Raw genomic sequence first — 19,922 nt, forward strand, 5'->3', positions numbered from 1 at the left:
CCTTCATTAGGAACTGTTCAAGAAGAGTCTCAAGTTATGTTCTTCAGCCATTAACATCCTTTTTTTTCATACTTTGATCTTTTGAAAGTAGATGTTTGCATTTTCACTGTTATGAAAATAAGATATTGGAAAGAAATCATGATCTATGATAATCATTAATAAAAATGGTTGCAATTTACTTTTCAAATAGTTAAAAAACCTAAGTTTAACAGGATATAGTAAAATACTGTATTTCCAGGAGAAGCAAGTCATTAAGAAATCTCACATAATTTTATTCTAAATTTGTTATAGAAATATTTGTAATGAAAAAAATGGTTAAAGGAGCTCCAATAAGAGCTTATTAATTATTATAGAATTCTAAATTAATATTTGCAAAATATTGTACCATTTTTTTTTCATTTTTTTCTTTTCTGAAGCTTGAAACGGGGAGAGACAGCCGGACAGACTCCCGCATGCGCCTGACCGGGATCTACCCGGCACGCCCACCAGGGGCAACGCTCTGCCCACCAGGGGGCGATGCTCTGCCCCTCTGGGGCGTCGCTCTGCCGAGACCGGAGCCACTCGAACGCCTAGGGCAGAGGCCAAGGAGCCATCCCCAGCACCCGGGCCATCCCTGCTCCAATGGAGCCCCGGCTGCGGGAGGGGAAGAGAGAGACAGAGAGGAAGGGGGGAGGGGATGGAGAAGCAAATGGGCGCCTCCCCATGTGCCCTGGCTGGGAATCGAACCCGGGCCCCCCGCACGCCAGGCCAACGCTCCACCGCTGAGCCAACCGACTAGGACCTGTACCATTATTGAAAATTAAAGTTTGGCAGATTTTTGAAAGAAGAGCTTTCTCTAATTTAAATGACAGCTTTATGAAGGCAGGTACCACATTTTATGAAGGCAGGGATCACATTTGTCTCATTGATTGCTATATTTCTGGTGCTTATGATGTTGCCTGATACAAGTCAATATTCAATACAGTCATCCCTCACCATATCACTGTTCACTTTTCACAGTCTCACTGTGTCGCGGATTTTTAAATTTGAATATTAATTTTGTATGGTGGATTTTTCGCTATATCGCGGGATTTTGTGCTATATAGATATTTATATATATATATATATATAATTTTTTTTTTTTTTGGTATTTTTCTGAAGCTGGAAATGGGGAGAGACAGTCAGACAGACTCCCGCATGCGCCTGACTGGGATCCACCCAGCACGCCCACCAGGGGCAATGCTCTGCCCCTGGGGGGGGGGGTCGCTCTGCCGCGACCAGAGCCACTCTAGCGCCTGGGGCAGAGGCCAAGGAGTCATCCCCAGCGCCCTTATTATTTTAATTATTTTTGCAGTAAAATAAGCATTTTCTAGCCTAAAAAATTAAAAACAATATAAAAATATAAAGAATATTAACTAAAACATTAAAAGAATATCGAATTAAAATAAAAATACATACCACACAGCAGACAAGTAGACAAAGACTCATATGTATGGAAAACGCAGCTACAGCCGCTTTCACGTGATTGAGTTTGCCCACGTGAGACCGTACACAACACACTATTGACTGATGGGTGGGGGGCAGCCAACCAGAGCACTGTGTTCTGTATCCTGGATGCTGATTGGCTCAGCGACTGTAGCATCAGTCTCCTCTGTCTCCTGCGTATAGCATGCGTTCAGCATCTCGCCTTGCCCATTTCACATTGAGGTCTGATCGCTGTGTGTAGTGTTGCTCTGTGGTGTTGTGTTTTTATGAAATTTTCGTAAAAAATTGAATTTATTTTAAGCCCTATGATATCACCCAAATGTTCTGCGCCTTCTAAGTCTTCTGGCACCGAACCCAAGCACCAGAGGGAGATACTTACCATAGCAGGAAAGGTGGAACTCTTTGACACGCTAAAGGAAGGGAGAAGCTACGAGGCTGTAGGCCACCATTACAGGATCAATGAATCTTCAGTTTGTTTCATAAAGAAGAACGAAAAGAATATAAGGACAAAGGCAGCAGTGTCTTAACAAGACTGCGAAGAGGTTGGTAACTTCCCACAATAAGGCCATTGTGAGGATGGAATCTGCATTGGCCTTGTAGATCAGTAACTGCAGGAAGAAGACTATCTTGTTGTATACCAGCATCATCCCCACAAAGGCCAAGAAGCTTTATGAAACTTTTGCTGAAAGCAGTGACGTTCTCGACGGTGACAAGGAGGACAACGATGCAGAAGCAGGACCATCAAGTGCTTCTCCTGCCAGACCAACCCCATTCGGCACCAGCAAAGGCTGGTTTGACAAGTTTCAGAAACTCTTTGGACTTAAGAGTATTTATCTGCGTGGAAAAGCTGCCTCTGCAAATAAAGCCAGAGCCAAGGAGTACATGAACAACACATTCAAAACCATCATCGAGGAAGGGGGTTATAAGCCTGAACAAGTTTTTAATATGGATGAGATGGGCTTATTCTGGAAGCGAATGCCATCTCGCACTTTTATTATGAAGGATGAAGCCAAAGCCTCTGGATTTAAGGCCCGAAAAGATCGTGTAACTTTGATTATGTGTGGTAATGCTGTGGGCTTTATGGTAAAGCCAGGACTTATTTATAAGTCAAAAAACCCAAGGGCCCTGCCCTGGCCAGTTGGCTCAGTGGTAGAGCATCGGCCTGGCGTGCAGAAGTCCCGGGTTCGATTTCCGGCCAGGGCACACAGGAGAAGCGCCCATCTGCTTCTCCACCCCTCCCCCTCTCCTTCCTCTCTGTCTCTCTCTTCCCCTCCCGCAGCGAGGCTCCATTGGAGCAAAGATGGCCCGGGCGCTGGGGATGGCTCCTTGACCTCTGCCCCAGGCGCTAGAGTGGCTCTGGTCGCAACAGAGCAACGCCCCGGATGGGCAGAGCATCGCCCCCTGGTGGGCTTGCCGGGTGGATCCCGGTCGGGCACATGCGGGAATCTGTCTGACTATCTCTCCCCATTTCCAGCTTCAGAAAAATACAACAAACAAAACAAAACAAAAAAGCCCAAGGGCCCTAATAAACAAGAATAAGAATGTGTTGCCTGTGTACTGGATGCACAACCCCAAGGCCTGGATCACGAAACTCCTCACGTTAGATTGCTTCCACCAGTGCTGTATCCCAGAGATCAAGCTTTCTCTGGCAGAGAAAGGCCTCGAGTTCAAAGTGCTTCTGATGATGGACAGTGCTGGACACCACGCTGTCAATCTGTCGAATGATGGCATGCAGATAGAGTTCTTGCTGGCCGAACACCATATCGCTGATTCAGCCCATGGATCAGGATGTTATTCGCGCTTTTAAGGCTCTCTCTACGCGAAACGCCTTGAAAAACCTTGAAGCTATGGATTCAGAGGAAGACTTTTCACAGGTGAACTGGCATGACTACACCATTGCATCATGACTCCTAAATATTCAGAAGGCCATAAAGAAGGTGAAGAGTGAAACTTTAAATGACAGCTGAAACATTTGTGGCCGGAAGTGGTCCGCGATTATAAGGGATTCTCTCCTGATGAAGTCCATCACTCTTCAGTAAATAAGGCTGTCAAAACTATTGGGAGGAGATGGCTTCAATGATATGATTCCTGATGACGTTAATGACCTGATTGATGTCCACTCACAACCATTGACGGACGAAGACCTGACAGAGATGATGAAGTCAGCAAGTGAAGAAGAGGAAGAGGAACAAGAGGAACTAGGGGTTGAAGAAGAGGGGGTTGGCCTAACACTCAAATGCCTCTCAACCATGGTCAGAATGGCCAGAGAACTTCAGCGAGTGGCTCAAGAACGGGACCCCCAGATGCTTTGTTCGTTGCAGTTCTCAAATACAACGGAGGTGGCATGTCAATTTATAAAAACCTTCTTACCCAGAAGAAAAAGCAGCACTAGCAACTCCCCATAACTATATTCCTCACTCGGAAGAAGACACCAGTTAGGCCTATGTCTTTAGGGAAAACTGAACTTAAAGACGAGGACGAAGATACTGCACCACCTGATGAAGCGCCTGATGGGGTGGAGCCTTCAGAAGAGTGTAATGCTCTTCTTGGCTGTGTAGTACATTCATCTCATTGCCATCACCTTCATCTCAGTACTGCACAGCTAATTCATCATCATCTTCATCATTCAAGCTGTAGTATATTCAGTGGTGAGTACCCATATTGAATTTTTTATGTTGTTAAAATTATGTAGGTTTAAGAGCATAAGAATTGTTCATAAGAGTATGGGAAAGGTTAATAACAGTGTGGGAAAGGTTTATAAGAGTGTGGGGAGGGTTTATAAAGCCTTAAAATATATATAAATAAAATCAATATAAGATTGCTACTTTGCACATTTTGCCTATCAGGAGGTTCTGGAACCCAACCCCCATGATAGATGAGGGACCACTGTAGATATTTTTTTGATAAACTTTTTTATTCAGATATAATTGACATATAACATTATATCAGTTTCAGGTGTACAACATGCTGATTCAGTTTTTGTATGTATAACAACATGATCACCACAATAAGTCATCACACAGTTACAATTTTTTTTCTTCTGATGAGAAATTATAACATTTACTGTTAGCAACTTTTAAATATGTATTACAATATTATTATATAGAATTATTTATCATAGTCATTATACTATACATTATATGGCCCATGACTTGTTTATGTTATAACTGAAAGTTTGTATCTTTTGACCTACTTTCCCCATTGTGCCCACTTCTACATCCCCCGCCTCTGGTAACATTAATATGTTCTATCTGTGAGGTCAGTTTTTTTGTTTGTTTTTTTTGGATTCCACATAAAAATGAGATTATATATGTGTTGTTCGTTCCCTGATACGTTACAATTATCACAGTGTCCTCAGGGTCCATCCATGTTGTCACAAATGGCAGTATTTCCTCCTTTCTATAGCAGAATAATATGCCTTCATGTGTGTGTGTGTGTGTGTGTGTGTGTGTGTGTGTGTGTGTGTTTGTATGCCATACACATTCTTTTCCGTTTGTCCATCAGCGGACACTTAGATCGTTTCCATATCTTGGCTACTGTAAGTAATGCTGCAGTACACATAGAGGTATTTGTATCTTTTCAAGTTAGTGTTTTTGTTTTCTTTGGATAACTATCCAGAAGTGGAATTGTTGGACCATCTGGAGTTCTGTTTTTAATTTTTCAAGGAAACTCCATACTGTTTTCCATAATGACTGCACCAATTTACATTTTCATTGTTAGATAAATTTGATGAAAATATCTGAATGAAATTTAGAAATCTTCTCTCTTCTATGAATCTTAGAAACGAACAACCCTCATTTCTAATAGTTTCTTTCATGCATTGTGGGCCTTTCTTGAGGAAAATTTTACGCTGCACCCTTGAAAGGTGTTTACCTTGTATAATTCAGTTGGAAAAGGAAGCCAACCAACTATGGATAGTCTCTCAGAAAAAAACAACAGCTGAACCTGATCAAGGCTTTACATGTAACTACCAATTTATAGACTGTCCAGGGCGAAGAGCATGTTCACTGTTGACCGCTCACGAGTTAACTCGTGTTTGCACTTGCATTAGCTATTTCAGTTTTTGAAACTAAGGGTAACACAGGGTTATTGTACTTGTGACTCTTCACCCTGAGGGTTGAAGTTTGAAAAACAGCACACATTCTATATTCTCGTGCGGACTCCCTTTCTTCCCACCCCTCCAGGCGTGAGACCGCAAAATCGAAAGTACAGGAAACAAAATCACAGTGTCGAGCCGTCTAAACTTGGACTATCATCTAACTGCTCGCAGTTTGAACATACATATCAAGGATATTGTAAAATCTTTGTCGTGTTCAATCCAACTAGAACGTGTAGTGTGTGTTTCAAAAGGAAAGCGCAGCAAAACCAGATATATTTGCACAACATGTTGCGTACCATTACACGTAGGTGATTGCTATACAGTATACCACACCAAAAAAAATTACTAAAATATATAATATGTATAAAACATATATAGCAAATATGTACAAAGTTTCATTTAAATTCACTATATATTAATAAAATATAATGAAGTTTATTTAGATTGTTTCACTTTCATGCTCAATTATGAAAAAATAGCTGGTGACATGAGATAACTTCTGTGTAAAATTGCCGGTAAACAATCTGTTAAAACAGTGGCCCCCAACCTTTGTTGGGCTACGGACCGGTTTAATGTCAGAAAATATTTTCACGGACCGGCCTTTAGGGTGGGACGGATAAATGTATCACGTGACCGAGACAAGCGTCAAGAATGAGTCTTAAACAGATGTAACAGAGGGAATCTGGTCATTTTTAAAAAATTAAACATCGTTCAGACTTAAATATAAATAAAACGGAAATAATGTAAGTTATTTATTCTTTCTCTGCGGACCAGTACCAAATGGCCCACGAACCAGTACTGGTCTGCAGCCCGGGGGTTGGGGACCACTGTGTTAAAATGACCTTATGGGGGTGTCAGAAAAAATCCAGGCTGTGGGAAAGAAACTCTAAGGACAAATGACCCAGTTTTATAAAAAATAAAATTGCAAAGGGAGAAACAAGATGGAGGAAGAACTGTTACCAAAGAAATCTAAAAGACACTATAAACATCAACCAGTTGTAATGTAGGCCTTTTTTGGACCCTATTCAAACAAACCAACCTTTAAAAAAAGTATTAAGAATATATTAATGTTTGTTGAGCTAGGTGATGGCTAAATGGGATTTATTACTCCTCTCTACTTTGGTATAGATTTGAAAATGTCCATATAAAATGTTTTTTTAATTTTTATTAAAACAATTTTATTTATTTATTTATTTATTTGCATTTTTCCGAAGCTGGAAACAGGGAGGCAGTCAGACAGACTCCCGCATGCGACCAGGATCTACCTGGCATGCCCACCCCCAGGGGGCAATGCTCTGCCCCTCTTGGGCGTCGCTCTGTTGCAACCGGAGCCACTCTAGCGCCTGAGGCAGAGGCCACAGAGCCATCCTCAGCGCCCGGGCCATCTTTGCTCCAATGGAGCCTCGGCTGCGGGAGGGGAAGAGAGAGACAGAGAGGAAGGAGAGGGGGAGGGGTGGAGAAGCAGATGAGCGCTTCTCCTGTGTGCCCTGGCCGGGAATCGAACCTGGGACTCCTGCACGCCAGGCCGATGCTCCACCACTGAGCCAACCGGCCAGGGCAAAACAATTTTTTAAAACATTTATTTAGGCCCTGGCTGGTAGGCTCAGTGGTAGAGCATTGGTGAGGCATGTGTATGTCCTGGCTTTGATTTCTGGTCAAGGCACACAGGAGAAATGATCATCTGCTTCTCCATTTCTCCCCCCTCTCCCTTCTCTCTATCTCTCTCACAGCCATGGCTCAGTTGGTTCAAGCACATCGGCCCCAGGCACTGAGGGTGGCTCCTTGGAGCCTCTGCCTTAGGTGCTAAAAATAACTTGGTTGTGACCATGGAGCCAGATGGGCAGAGCATTGGCCCTAGATGGGGGTTGCCAGGTGGATACCAGTCGGAGTGCTTGCAGAAGTCTTTCCCTTGGAAAAAGAAGAAGAAGGGAGAAAAAACACACATTTATTGAATATTTATTGATTTTAGTATGAGAGGAAAGGGGTCAGAGAGAGAGAGACGAACATTGATCAGTTTCTTTATGTGTCCTGACTGGGAATTTGAACTGGCAGCCTCTCCAACCAACTGAGCTATCTGCCCAGGGATAAAATATTTTTTTTTAAACCCACATAACAATATAAGTAATATTTTTCAGTGTTTGGCTAGAGATTGTGGAGCTCAGGTATTTTTATTTTTCTATGTTTTACAAGTTTTTATATAATTTGATTTATTCACAATACTGAAATATTTTCAGTGACCAGCATGAATTTATCTTTACTTATTTCAAAAGTATATTTTGTTCCTCAAGTTTTTAGAAATAAAATTATTTTAAATTTATACTCTGCTTTTAATCCCAGAAATATCCAAGAGGTTTGCTTCTTAAAATGTTAAGAATTCAGAGATAAACAAGTGTTAATAATACTGACATTTGTTGTAATGTATAAATTTATTTTCTCATTTTAGATTCCCAAATGCTGGAAAATCCTCTTTGCTAAGTCAGATTTCTCACGCAAAACCTGAAATTGCAGATTATGCATGTAAGTATAATTGTTTTATATTTTAAGATGTGGTGATGAATTTTTAAAGAGTAATCTTTCTTCTGGAATGAATAAAATAACTCTGAGGGTAGCCTTAGTGTGAAAACTCTTGGCAGAGTATATGCATTTATTTTCCATTAATCTTTGAAAACTGCAGCCTTCAGCAGTGTTTTTAGTACTTGTTACTTTGTTGCATTTACTTTTCTGTTACATAATTTTTTTTTTTGAGAGAGAGGGAGAGAGAGAGAGGGACAAAGACAGATTAAAAGGGAGAGAGATGAGAAGCATCAGTTTTTCCTTGTGGCACCTCAGTTCATGATTGCTTTCTCACATGTGCTTTGATGTGGGGAGGGGCTCCAGACGAGCCAGAGAGCTTCAACTTCAAGCCAGCTAGCAACCTTTGGGCACAAGCCAGCGACCATGGGGTCATGTCTATGATTCCATGCTCAAGGCGGCGACCCTGCGCTCAAGCTGGTGGCCCCGCGCTCAAGCTGGTGGCCCCGCGCTCAAGCTGGTGACCCCAGATTCTAGGTGGATGAGCCTGCGCTGCAGCCTGTGACCTCAGGGTTTTGAACCTGGACCCTCAGCATCCCAGGCTGATGCTCTGTCCACTCATTTATTTGACTTAATTATTTTATGAGCACCTATTCTTTATCAAGAACTGAGGTAAATACTAGAAAGGCAGAGATGAATTCTTTGACTCATTGCTTCACTCATAGGAAGTATATTTTTCTGGGATGTGCAGTAGATTCTAGAATTACGAAGGCTAGTAAGCAAAAACAGATACTATTTTGTCTTTTATTGAGCTTATAGACTAATGGCGGAAGGCACATAGCTGACTGATGAATATAAGGGAATATAATACAGTTCTATGAAAGAGTGTAAATGACTACTTTAGACTTTTTTGTGGAAGTGTGATGTTGGAGCTGAGGTTCAAAGAATAAATAGTAGAGGTGAAGGCTTTTTCAGTCAGAGGAAGTGGCATGTACAGAAAGGCTCTTGGTGGCAGGGAGTGGACTTGTGTCTGAAGAACGTGGTCGGGGAAGGGAATCAGGGAAGGCTGGAGAGAGCGGTAAAGACTGCATCACATCGACCATGTGGGCTCTATTTGATCTTTCTAGCTTAAGAGCAGTTGATGGCCTTTTAAGAAAGGGATAAACTTATTATATTTGCTTTAAAAATATTTCTGCATAAAATCAGAAAATGGATTGGTCTGGGACATAAGTGGATCTGGGAAGAACAATTAGTAGGCTGTTGCAGTAGCAAGATGGTAATGGTAGCTTAAACAAAGAGTAGTGAATGAATGTGATAGGGTATCTGCCATCATTAAACAAAAAAGTGCAGAAGGACATTAGCCTGGAAAATAAAATTAAGCCATTCTAAAATTAGACTCTACTAAAGAAGAGCTTATTTTGGACTAACTGATATAAATTGCATGGCCAGTATTTACTATTTAGTGCAAGGTACTCTGAGAAGGAGAGAGGAAGGAAAGCCAACAGTCAGAGGAAGGAGCCTCGCGCAGGATTGGCGAGGCTTGAGGATAACTGAACGAGACCAGACCAACCCTAGTGACAGACCTGCCCTCTGCCCCGCCCCCGCACACCACACCTCTAGTGACAGAGGAACCTTAAGGCCCACTAATTAGATTAATTGGAATTAAATTGTTCACAGAAAAGAAATATTGTTTATTTTATACATAAAGCTAAGACAGTTGAGAGTACCAGCCTTTATTCTAGCCTTAATTTATTGTTACTTTTTTTGTTTAGTTACAACAATAAAGCCTGAACTTGGAAAGATTATGTATAAAGATTTCAAACAGGTTGGTATTTTTAAAGTAAGACACTTGGTTAGAAGTGAAGGTATTTGCTTTTGGTACTTAGACTTTATATTTAGACTGAATCTGGTGTTAGTGGGGGGAGTTACAAAATTTTTTTTGTAATAAGTGAAATTGTGATCAAATCAATAATGAACTCTATCATAGTAAAATATTGTATAAGAATGTAACTTTTTAAATAAGTATTTCTTTTTAAATATTTTAAAGTTATTGGCATGACATTGGTAAATAAGATATATATGTTTCATGTGTATAATTCTATGATACATCACCTGTTTATTACATTGTGTTCCCATCACCCAGAGTTAAATCTTCTGTCACCGTGTACCCGTATTTCCCCATGTATAAGATGCTCCCATGTGTAAGACACACCTTAATTTCAGGGCCCGAAATTTGAAAAAAATATATTACATAAAGTTATTGAACTCAAGTTTTGTCCATCGTAAATATTTTTTTTTTCTGAAATGAGAAGCTGGGAAGCAGAGAGACAGACTCCCGCATGCGCCTGACCGGGATTCACCCGGCAAGCCCACCAGGGGGCGATGCTCTGCCCATCTGAGACCTTGTTCCATTGCAACTGGAGCCATTCTGGCACCTGAGGCAGAGGCCATGGAGCCATCCTCAGTGCCCAGGCCAACTTTGCTCCACTGGAGGCTTGGCTGCGGGAGGGGAAGAGAGAGACAGAGAGGAAGGAGAGGGGGAGGGGTGGAGAAGCAGATGGGCGCTTCTCCTGTGAACCCAGGACTTCCACACACTGGGCCAATGCTCTACTGCTGAACCAGCCAGCCAGAGCTTCATCATAAAGTTTATACAACTCCTCATCACTGTCAAAACTCCCGTCCATTAGCTTGTCTTCATCTGTGTCTGATGACGAATCACTGTCTTCAACATTGAGCCCAAGAACAAGTGCACAAAAGTGGGAAATGCTGGTAAAAAGGTTTACAGCCACTATATAAGACGCATCCAGTATTTAGACCCCAAATTTTTCCCCAAAAAGTGCATCTTGTACATGGGGAAATACAGTATTTGACCTCCTTTACCCTTTACTACCCCCACCCTCCTTCCTCTGGTAACCACGGTACTGTTGTCTGTGTCTGTGAGTTTCTGTTTGTTTTACTTATTTGTTCATTTGTTGCTTTCAGTTTTATATTCCACATAGATTTCACTCATATGTGAGAATGTAACTTGTTCTTTGAAAGTGTAAGTTCAGTTTGTCATTACAACTTTGATTCTTCTTTATTTCCTTAATCTCTGTTCTCATTTCAAGTCCGTAATTGCTTTTGTATTTGATTTTTTCCATTTTTAAATCATTACTTTTTATATTACAATTGACATACATTTCTATACTTGTTTCAGGTGTACACCCCAGATTAGACACACCATAACTTAATAAGTGATCATCCTGGTAAACCTCACCCATCTGACACCACACATGGTTACTAGAATATTATTCACTATGTTCCCTGTACTTTACATCCCATGACTATTCTGTGACAACCAGTTGGTACTTCTTAATTCTGTCACCTTTTTCTTTTTTTAATTAAAATTTTTTTTAATTTTTTATTATTTTTAATTTTTACGTATTTATTTATTTATTTATTTATTTTTGTATTTATTTATTTTAAGGTAAACCTCTTACCTTTTTCATCCATCCTCTAACCCCTTTCCCTTGGGCAACTGTCAGATAGTTCTCTGTATCTGTGAGTACTTTTCTGTTCTGCATATTTGTTTATTTTGTTTTTTAGATTCAATTGTTGATAGATATGTATTTATTGCTATTTTATTTTTCATGTTTTTCATCCCTTTTTCTTCTTTTTCTTCTTCTTCTTCTTCTTCTTCTTCTTAAAGAAGACCCTTTAACATTTTGTGTAATACTGGTTTGGTGGTGTTGAATTCCTTTAGCTTTTTCTTGTCTGGGAAGCTCTTTATCTGTCCTTCAATTCTAAATGATAGCTTTGCTGGGTAGAGTAACCTTGGTTGTAGGTCCTTACTTTTCATCACTTTGAATATTTCTTGCCAGTCCTTTCAGGCCTGCAAAGTTTCTGTTGAGAAACCAGCTGACAGTCTTATGGGGGCTTCCTTGTCGGTAACTAACTGCTTTTCTCTTGATGCTTTTAAGATTCTCTCTTTGTCTTTTACCTTTTCCTTTTTTATTATGTATCTTGGTGTGGGCCTCCTTGGGTTCATCTTGTTTGGGACTCTGTGCTGCCTGGACTTGTATACCTATTTCCTTCACCAAGTTAGGGAAGTTTTCTGTCATTTTTTCAAATAGGTTTTCAGCCTTGTGCTCTCTTTTTCCTCCTTCTGGCACCTGCATGATGTGAATGCTGACACACTTGAAGTTGTCCAGAAGCTCCTTAGACTATCCTCACTGTTTTTTGGATTGTTTTTCTTTTTGCTCTTCTGATTTGATTTTTTTATTTTTGCTTTCTTATATTTCTAATTGCTGACTAAAATGATAAATACAGAGTAATATTAACATAACAGAAAAAGCTAGAGAAAAAGAGAATATTGTTTGTAATTTTTAAGGGAAATTAGTAAAGAACCTTCAAACAAAATTTCAGGACAAGAGAACTCTATTATACACTGCTTTGTCACATAGCCATATTTCCTTTAAAACACTGAAATCTTTATTCACACGAGTAATACGTGTAGAGCACTGCTTCTTTATCTCTATTGCACATCAGAATTATTTGGGGGCTTAAGAAGAACAATGATGCCCTGGCCAGATAATTTGGTTGGTTAGAGCATCATCCTGAGGTGCATAAGTTGCCAGTTCAATCGCTGGTCCGGGCACACACAGGAACATCGATGTTCCTGTCTCTCCCTCTCTCCCTTCCTCTCTCTCTAAAATCAATAAAATAAACATAAAAAATAACAATGATAAATGAACCCTGTGCCCCAGAGATTTGAAAGCAAATTCCTTAGGGGTAGGGCCTGGGCATCTGCAATTTATAAAACTAATTAGGATGCACAGTGAGGTTTGAAACCATGAGTGTAGAATAATGGATAATAACCCTTATCATCTTCAAAGGAATACAGAAACTCTATATTCTGTACATTTTAAAAATAGTCACTAGTCCTCGTAGAATATGAACAGAAAAGGAACACTTAACTACGTATAGAATTTAAAACTACCGAGTTGTACTAAGTAAATGTCAGCTTAATATCCTTGAATACTTAAGAATTCAGAAGTTGAAATTCTATGGATAGGTCATATTAAACAATGTAATTTATGGCACTCAATAGAATTCTATGATTCGTAATGCTTAAACTAATCCCTAAAGTTCTAGATTGTTAGAATGATAATTAAAAGTGGGACTATAATTTCTGATAACAGCGAATTTGGTTCTTAATACATTTCTTTTATTGTGACTATATCTTGGCTTTGTAAAGATGCAGTGGTAATCAAAAATCAGAAACTGTTTATGTTTGAAAAACTGAAAAATTTTGGATGCAATTGTACTCATGGTTTTCATGTATTTTTCTTTTTTTTTATCAAACCTTCTAACTTATTAGATCTCAGTAGCTGACCTTCCTGGTTTAATAGAAGGAGCACATATGAACAAAGGAATGGGCCACAGGTTCCTCAAGCACATAGAAAGAACTAAACAACTACTTTTTGTTGTAAGTCATATGTATATCAATACACTATTGAAGAGAATGTGAAAAATCAATGAATTCAGTTTTCCTAGAAGTTTTTATTATTAAATTTGAAGATAAAGTGGTGGCATATGTGATTTTACTAAGTCTGTTTAAATTGGGGTCAAAAACAAAGATTAGGTAGATAATCTTTGTTTATAATATTGGGATGGAATTGGCACTATACTATATCAGGCCTAAGTTTGGCCACACTTAATGAAGTTTTAATTCCTTATGATTTTCAACATAGTACTATATCATATACTGGTTTTTTCCTACTTTATTAGTGGTGCTAGAGTTATATTGATCTTAAACAACATGATTTTGAACTGTGTGGTTCCACTTATACGTGGATTTTTTTCCATAAATGCCTGTAGTGTTTTTGATCAGTAGTGTTGGGAGTCTGCCAGTGTAGAAAGCTGACTATATGCATGATCTACACTACACCACTTTATATATGGGATTGAGCATCCACAGATTTTGGTATTCTTGCAGGGGTCCTCGAACTATTTAATACCCCACATATACCAAGGGGCTGTAGTTAAGTTATGGGGGAGGCAAAAATTATATACAGATTTCAACTGTGCGGGTTGGGGTAGATATTGGTTGCCCTAACACCCCTGTTGTTCAAGAGTCATCTGTTTATGAGCGTGCCCATATTAGTATAAACTGTCTTATCTGTACTAGTTTTTCATTTTATAATGGAGGTGATTTTATCAGAGTAATTACAGTTACCTTGACACTTTGATTTCTTTATTTTGAATTTCTAAATTACCAGTAGACTATAGATTGAGATACTATTTTTAGCTTGAGAGAATAAAACATTTTAAACCAAATGTATAGCTAATCTTATAATAAAAGCTGTTTCTTTCCCTCTTTTTTTTAGGTCGATATTTCTGGATTTCAGCTTTCTTATAAAACTCAATACAGATCTGCCTTTGAAACCATAATACTGCTAACAAAAGTAGGTTCTCTGTTTCTCTTTTACTGCTCTTTGCATCTGATCTAATGAATAGGCACATAAGACTGTATGAAATAACAAAAAATAATTACAATAAATATATAATGTATTCCATCTCTACTTTTTAAAGCTTTGATGCTAAAGAATTTTATAAACTTGCTGTTTCCAGTTCTTCAGTATTAACCTGCTTCTCAAACTATTGCAAGCAATAAAACCCTCCTTGTTACATACTTCTCAAACTTTATCTTGCTTGTGAACTTTTAGTCCTACTTCTTAAATTATTTCTCAGTCTACTTTTTATGCTCTTTCCTGTTTATTCTTTAATTAACACTCGGTTTTGTTAAATAGACTGATGACTGCCGAATCTGTATCTGAGACCAGGGTCTTTTGGAGAGGCTGCCTCTAGGACGTCTTTGATTGGATAGCCCATTAACTTCTCAAATGTAATTTGTATAAAACTGAACTTATTTTTTCTTCTAATTCTCCAGCGTCTTTCAGAACTTGACTGAATATGAAAACTGGAAACCTGGGTGGTGGTCTTGATTATATCTTTCTCACCACTTGTATCAAGTCCTGTCAGTCTTATATCCTAATTCTCACTGAAATCCATTTCCTTGTCTTCCTCCATACTGTTACAACCATCAACCCTCTAATTAGAATGCTGTAAGTCCCTCCTTCCTGGTCTTACCTGCAGTCTTGTTTCTCTGCAGTCTATTTATATGTGGTAGCTAGAGTGAGCTTTGTAAAAACCAAGCTGAAGTTTGTTCCCTACATAAAACACTTTGATGATGCCCATTGCTGTTAGGTTAACGTCTAATCTAAACATGGTTTATGAGGTCTGGTAAGGTTGGGCTCCTACCTAGCAGTCTGTCTCTTTTTCCCTTCTGCCCCTCTTACATTCTGTATCTAGCCCTGTGATTTCTCTCTAACACTTCATGATGTTTCTTTCCTCCAAGACTTGTTATATTTTGTTTCCTTTGCCACATTTTGTCTATTGTGAATAATACTGCTGTGAACATTTGTGTTCAGGTTTTTGTATGGAAATGTTTGCATTTTTCTTTTTCTTTTTTTTATGACTGAGACAGAAAGAGGGACAAATAGTGACAGACAGACAGGAAGGAGATGAGAAGCATCAATTCTTCATTGTGGCTCCTTGGTCGCCTTAGTTGTTCATTGATTGCTCTCATATGTGCCTTCATTGGGGGGGGGGGGGCTGCAGCAGCACGAGTGACCCCTTGCTTAAGCCAACGGCCTTGGACTTCAAGCCAGTGACCTTTGGGCTCAAGCCAGCGACCATGGCGTCATGTCAATGATCCCACGCTCAAGCCAGCAACCCCACGCTCAAGCTGGAGAGCCTCTGCTCAAGCCGGATGAGCCCACGCTCAAGCCTGTGACCTCAGGGTTTCAAACCTTGGTCCTCCGCATCCTAGTCCAATGCTCTATCCACTACGCCACTGTCTAGTCAAGCTGTTTGCATTTTTCTTAAGTATATACCTCAGAGTGGAATTACTAGATAATATACTAACTTAACCAGAGGAACTGCTGAACTGTTTTCCAAAGTGGCTGCACCATTTCATAATTTTATTCACAATGTATGAGGGTTCCAATTTTTCCACATTAATGGCAACGCTTGTTATTGTCTGTCTTTTATTTTAGCCTCCCTAGTAGGAATGAAGTGGCATTTCATTATGGTTTTGATTTGTAGTTCTCTAGTGATTGATGATGTTGATTGTCTTTTCACATTTGTATTAGCTATATGTTGTCTTTGGAGAAATGCCTATTCAGATTCTTTGCCCGTTTTTTAAATTGGGATATTTGCCTTTTTATTACTGAGTTGTAAGAAGTTGCTATATATTGAATACAAGTCTCTCATTACATGCATGATTTGCAAGTATTTTCTCCTTTTCTGCAGCTGTCTTTTCACTTTCTTTATATTTTGAAGCATGGAATTTTAAATTTTATTGAAGTTTCAATTTATCTATTTTTTCTGTTGCTTATGCTTCTGGGTGTCATAGCTAAAAAATTATTGCTTAATCCACAGTCATGAAGATTTGCTTCTGTTCACTTTTGAATTTTATCTTTGTGCTTAACAGAAGTCCAGATATTTGTATTTGGCTCACGGCGCAGATCACAGCTGTCTTTAGGATGTTATGTGAGCTAAAATATTTTAACACATGACCTAACTATTAAACATTTTCTGAGTTTTCTTTGTTAATTAATTTTGTGGTTGTTAAGATTTATTGCATTTCAGAGATGTGACTGGGCTATAGGTTAACCAGGCCTTCAATTAAAGAAAGATATTACCAAATAGGTAATCTACATAGATATTTTAATAAAATTATTTTGTTTTTCTGTTTTGATTTAAAGGAGTTGGAGTTGTACAAAGAGGAACTTCAGACAAAACCTGCACTCCTGGCAGTAAATAAAATGGACTTGCCTGATGCCCAGAATAAATTCCATGTTCTGATGAACCAGCTCGAGAACCCAAAGGGTAAAGCCCATTCATTCACTCAAAGCCAATTCAATGGCTCTCTCATATGTGCAGAGTACACTAAGTGATACAGTCATTGGAAAAGAAAACTAACAGTTACTACTATTAAAAAATGTGTTTTTGGCCCTGGCTGGTTGGCTTAGTGGTAGAGCATCGGTCTGACGTGTAGATGTCCTGAGTTCAATTCCCAGTCGGGGCACACAGGAGAAGCACCCATCTGCTTCTCCTCCCCTCCACGCTCACTTCTCTCTCTCTCTCTCCCCCTCCTGCAGCCATGGCTCTGTTGGAACGAGTTGGCCCTAGGTGCGGAGGATGACTCCATAGCTCTGCCTCGGTGGCTAAGAAGAGCTTGGTTACTGAGCAACAGAGCCACGCCCCAGATGGGCAGGGCATCGGCCCCTAGTGGGCTTGCCAGGTGGATCCCTGTTGGGGTGCATTCAGGAGTCTGTCTCTGCCTCCCCTCCTCTCATTGAATAAAAAACAAAACAAAACATGTTTTTAAAGAAAGAACCTATACCATATGAAACATTTTAAACAATATAATGTAATATATACCAAGTTTCAGAATGTGTGATATAGGTGGTAAGTGAGAGGAGACAAAGAAGAAAAAGATAATTTGAGCTGAAAAGGTCAGGCGTTATGAAGAAGTGAAATTGAAAATGGGCCCTTAATGCCTGACTAGGCGGTGGTGCAGTGGATAATGCGTTGGACTGGGATGTGGAGGTCCCAGGTTCAAAACCTCAAGGTCACAGGTTTGACTTTGGGCTCACCAGCTTGGGTGCGGGGTTGCTGGCTTGAGTGGGATTATAGATATGACCCCATGATCCCCAAGGTCGCTGGCTTGAGCAAGGGGTCACTCGCTCTTCTGTAGCCTCCCAGTCAAGGTCCATATGAGAAAGCAATCAGTGAACAACTAAGGAGCTGCAACAAAGAGTTGATGCTTCTCATCTTTCTCTTTTCCTTTCTGTCCCTCTCTCTGTCTCTGTCAAAAAAAGAAGAAAGAAAATGGACCTTTAACAAGTTAATGGGACTTGCATCAGAAGAGGAAAGGCATAAAGTCTTTTTACTTTTAACATATTTCACAGATTGTAGAACTTCATTCTCCTTGTACACCATAAATTTAAAAACAGCTGACAGTTCTAAGAGGCCTGTGTCTTTGTAATGTCAGCTCTGTGGATCTTGGAAGAGAACTAATCTAAAAGGAACTTGAGTACACGTACCTATGTATGTGTAACAGAAAAATAGATGCTATTACTTCAAAAGGATTTATTTGTTTGAAATTTGTTCCTAAATGGACCACTTTGTATAAAGGAACTTAAAGAGACTCTCCACTGCCTTGAGTAGAGAACTTCGCAGAACTCTCTGTACTGTAGTGGTGATGCTTGCATTTTCCTGAGTCTAGAGGAGGACCTTTTCACAGACGAGGAAAGTACGATGGGTGACAGGTGAGAAACAGGTTATTTATTTCTTTATTTATTTATTTTGTGACAGAGAGTCAGAGGGAGGGACAGATAGCGACAGGCAGGCAGACAGACAGACAGGAACAGAGAGATGAGAAGCATCAATCATTAGTTTTTCATTGCGCATTGCAACACCTTAGTTGTTCATTGATTGCTTTCTCATATGTGCCTTGACCACGGGCCTTCAGCAGACCGAGTAACCCCTTGCTGGAGCCAGCGACCTTGGGTTCAAGCTGGTGAGCTTTTGCTCAAACCAGATGAGCCCACGCTCTAGCTGGCGACCTTGGGGTCTCAAACCTGGGTCCTCTGCATCCCAGTCCGATGCTCTATCCACTGCGCCATCGTCTGGTCAGGCTAACATGTTTTTAAATAGTACTAAATTTCTCTGTTTTATCCTAAGGATAAAAATTGGGGGAAATAAATTATTATTAGGACTAGCAGACAGTACCAGAAATTTCTTTCTCCCTTCAATAATATTTCTCCAGTGTAATTTACATGTTGGAGCTGTCCTTGAGTTAATAAGTTGCTTTTGGGATATAAATACCTGCTGGAATTAGTGAATAGTCTTTATTCTTTAATGTCATTTACTTTATGGGGTCATTTGATCTGTTTGCTAGTTGGTCTTGCAGGAAAGGGCATTTTCAGAGGCAGTACCAGAGGAGAGGTTACCTTAAGAGTTTGTGGGTATTTTGGACCATCATAAGACAAAATATAGTCCCCTCATGGATAATTCCTGAATTAACCTCTCTGGACTTGTTGGGGGTACTGAATCTTAGAAACCAAGCTCCATGTTGGCTTGTCCATTGTCTTCAGTCCAGCCTTCCTGGTTCATGTCAGTATTAACCCGTCTCATCAGTCTGCATCCCTCCTCCACTGCCTGATGGTGGGAGAGAAAAACAGTGATGTAACAGCCCTCCCCCTGTGAGGGGATAGAGTAGGCTCATCTGAAGTGATCTTCCCTTGAACTACTCCCACACCTTTTTCATTTTTAGTTTGGCTTCTTATACCAGGGATGATGAGCCAGTACTTTAGGGCAGTTAAAAGCCACCTGTATAGGCGCTGGCAGGGTGGCTTAGTGGATAGAATGTCATCCTGGCAAGCCCAGGTTGCACGTTTGATCCCCAGACAGGGTATATATGAAAAGCAATCAATGAGAGCACAACAAAAAATGAAACAACTTAGTAGAACAACAAGTTGATGCGTGCCCTCCCTCTCTTTTTTTAAAAAAAGATTCTAGACAAGCCTGACCAGGCGGTGGCGCAGTGGATAGAGCGTCAGACTGGGATGTGGAAGGACCCAGGTTCGAGACCCCTAGGTCGCCAGCTTGAGAGTGGGCTCATCTGGCTTGAGCAAAAAAGCTCACCAGCTTGGACCCAAGGTCGCTGGCTCCAGCAAGGGGTTACTCGGTCTGCTGAAGGCCTGCGGTCAGGGCACATATGAGAAAACAATCAATG

General features: G+C 40.1%; 1 protein-coding gene across 1 annotated transcript in view; it reads left to right on the top strand.

The window, feature by feature from the left end:
* Window positions 1-19,922, top strand: part of GTPBP10 (GTP binding protein 10) — a 35,948-nt gene that overhangs the window by 11,835 nt on the left and 4,191 nt on the right. The window contains exons 5-9 of the mRNA XM_066239542.1: window positions 8,007-8,080; window positions 9,847-9,899; window positions 13,434-13,541; window positions 14,443-14,520; window positions 16,885-17,008. Of these exons, the coding sequence (XP_066095639.1) occupies window positions 8,007-8,080; window positions 9,847-9,899; window positions 13,434-13,541; window positions 14,443-14,520; window positions 16,885-17,008 (437 nt within the window). The remainder of the gene's footprint in view (window positions 1-8,006; window positions 8,081-9,846; window positions 9,900-13,433; window positions 13,542-14,442; window positions 14,521-16,884; window positions 17,009-19,922) is intronic.

This window comes from Saccopteryx bilineata, chromosome 7 (assembly GCF_036850765.1).
Source record: "Saccopteryx bilineata isolate mSacBil1 chromosome 7, mSacBil1_pri_phased_curated, whole genome shotgun sequence".
In the NCBI taxonomy this organism is placed as follows: domain Eukaryota; kingdom Metazoa; phylum Chordata; class Mammalia; order Chiroptera; family Emballonuridae; genus Saccopteryx; species Saccopteryx bilineata.